At 42.0% G+C, this 2,727-nt stretch overlaps 1 protein-coding gene across 1 annotated transcript; it reads right to left on the bottom strand.

Annotated features, from left to right (window-relative positions):
- Positions 1-731: 731 nt before the first annotated feature.
- On the bottom strand, positions 732-2,370 carry LOC138883894 (uncharacterized). The gene is made up of 3 exons (XM_070164612.1): positions 1,907-2,370; positions 1,466-1,789; positions 732-819 (listed from the first exon to the last, which is right to left on the bottom strand). Exons 1-3 carry the CDS (start codon positions 2,368-2,370, stop codon positions 732-734), a joined length of 876 nt encoding a protein of 291 aa, XP_070020713.1.
- Between the last annotated feature and the right edge of the window lie 357 nt (positions 2,371-2,727).

Below are 2,727 nucleotides of genomic sequence, written 5' to 3'. Positions count from 1 at the left end.
GATTCCGAAAGAGGGGTACGAAAGAAAATAAACACTGCTCAAAAGGGGTAACAATGGAAAAAAGTGTTTGGATAGCAGAACAAAATGCCTTCGTCATTTCAATCCTCAAGACATGGCTAAGGCAAACCAATAAGACTAATGCACAGAAATTACACATAGTATATCCTGACCGCCTCGGAGTTGATGGCCATTTTCACACATTTTCCTGCTACATCTGTCAAATATAATGCACCATTGGGAAACACTCTTACTCTTATTACCATGACCGACCCCCTGTCGATTTGGCCAACTTGCTTTTAGGGTTTCTTTATATTCTCTGCCCCAGTTTCACATGGTTCGGGCGTCAAACAATCTCAAAACGTCCCAATCTGTTCTTATTCCCTCAAGTGCCCTTATCGTTTTCAAAAATGGTTTCCTTGCTTTCCGACTAACATAGCTTTTAAAGATTCGACTGAGAATTATGCGTGCATGTCATGGCACTAGAACCAGCATTAGACAAAAGACAAAACAAAAGGATAGAAAAGAACTAAACGAAGAAAAATGTTTGGAAGTAACAAAAGACCAGAATTTTGCATTTAGACAACGATGAAATAACTCGAATAACAAAACAAGCAAACAAACTGGACTACAACCCTAGAATGAACCTGAAACATCCATGGACAACACTTAAACGAACCACTGCGACTAAACAAGCTAGGATAAGAGGGTTTGATCATAAGACAATATCCGGATTACAACTCTGCAAATAACCCGGACAACAGAAATGACAGCAAAATGGACCACCAAAGCTCCTCCCCAGCTGACTTAGGAATGGAGCATCTGTCCAATTACCAAGCACAGCATTTTAGCCACTAAGCTTCGCATCCATATTGCCATGACTACTATCTGCGTCAGTATCTTCAACTTCAGTCAACAAGTTCCCACGAGGATTCTCATACCCTATGTCACTGGGCATCATCCCTACCGAGTGTGCCTCCTCATGTAAGGGATGCAACGTGATATTCTGGGTGCCACTATCTTGAATCAAATTTTCCCGGATCATCCTTTCTATTTCTCTTTTCAAATCCTGACAATTTTCCACATTGTGCTCCAGAGCATTGGAGTGGTATTCACACCTTTTAGATGAGTCAAAGCTTCTCGCACGTCGGTCCACCTGATTTGGACGAATGGGTGCAATCATGCCATGTTGTTTTAACTTCTCAAATAAGCTTGCATAGGACTCTCCTATTGGTGTAAAACTATCTTTCAACTTTTGTTTCTTTCTATACCCCTGGCTTGGATGTGGGTTATAAGGTAGCTGAAAATTTTGCGGAAGCGGGTGGAGATTTTGTGATACTCGTGCTCGCTTTCTTGGGTGATTTGATGGCTGGGCAACATACTGGGAAGGATCAACAGAGTATGGGGGTTTGGAAGTGGATAGTAATGCTTAAGGGGGTCATGGGAAACTTGATGAGGCTGCACATACCTTCGGGATGTTCTCCTAGGACCTCTTCTCGACCCTGATATCACCATGATTTCTTCATCCCCCTCATTCGTGTTACCAGCTTCAATTTGGACAGCTAGAGCTGCAGCTTTGAGAGCTGTTTGACTTATAATTCTGCCTGTCTTAAGACCGTTCTCCACCATTTCTCCCATTTTGATTGCTTCCGGGAAGGATTTACCCACTGCGGATGTCATGTATTGAAAATAATCTGGCTCTTGAGCCTGTATAAAGATAGTGATTAACTCGTGGTCATCCATGGGTGGCTTAGCTCTAGCTGCCTGCTCTATCCATTTGATGGCATATTCCCTGAAACTTTCAGTTGGTTTCTTTTTTAGGTTAGAAAGGGAAATGCGGTCTGGGGCGATGTCGATGTTGTATTAAAACTGTTTGACAAAGGCTCGTGCCATGTCATCCCAGACGTACCAGCAAGATGTGTATTGATCAAAAAACCATTCAGATGCTACTCCCGAGAGGCTTTCCCCAAAATAAGCTATAAGTAATTCTTCATTTCTTCCCATACCTCTCAATTGGTTGCAATACCTTTTCAGGTGGGCTATGGGGTCTCCATGTCCATTGTACTTTTCGAATTTGGGAACCTTAAAACCAGGCAACAAGTGGACATCGGGGAACATGCATAGATCTCTGAAGGCAATGCTCTTTTGACTTGCCATTGCTTGCGTGTTTTTCAACCGTTGTTCTATTCTTTTCACTCTTTGGGTTATTTCTTCCTGTACTCTCTTTCGGGCAGACTTCTCGATGTTTACAGGAAGCTCAAACAAGTACGAGTGGTACTCGGGATAGTGGTATTGTTCTTGCTGTGTAGCAAATCGTGACTCGTGACAAGGCTGTCCTTGACCATTGGCACAGGCTTGACGTATTTTGGTCATTTGTTGTTTCAGTGTTCTATTTTCCTCAACCACAGTAGACCCTTGTTGAACCCTCTGACCCTGAGTCTCTTGAGCATTCATAACAGCTTCGATGTCAGTTATCATTTTTCCCCAGATCTTGTGTTTCCAGCTTACCACAAACCAACCACCTCAACTTTCTTCACAATTCAAAACAAAACATGTTAGAATGGATTGAGTTGGTCCTCATTATTAACAACATCTTTTCCATTTTTTTTATTCAATTCTTCTTTTCCATTTTTCATTAATTTTTTTTTTGGTTGCGGTCGAATCTTATGGAGATTGCCTACGTATCATGACCCCTCATGAATCAGATCGTGCGTAGTTCTTGCAAATAAA

This window comes from Nicotiana sylvestris, chromosome 12, assembly GCF_000393655.2.
Source record: "Nicotiana sylvestris chromosome 12, ASM39365v2, whole genome shotgun sequence".
NCBI classification, from domain to species: Eukaryota; Viridiplantae; Streptophyta; class Magnoliopsida; order Solanales; family Solanaceae; genus Nicotiana; species Nicotiana sylvestris.
This window is presented reverse-complemented; position numbering and strand designations above follow the sequence as displayed.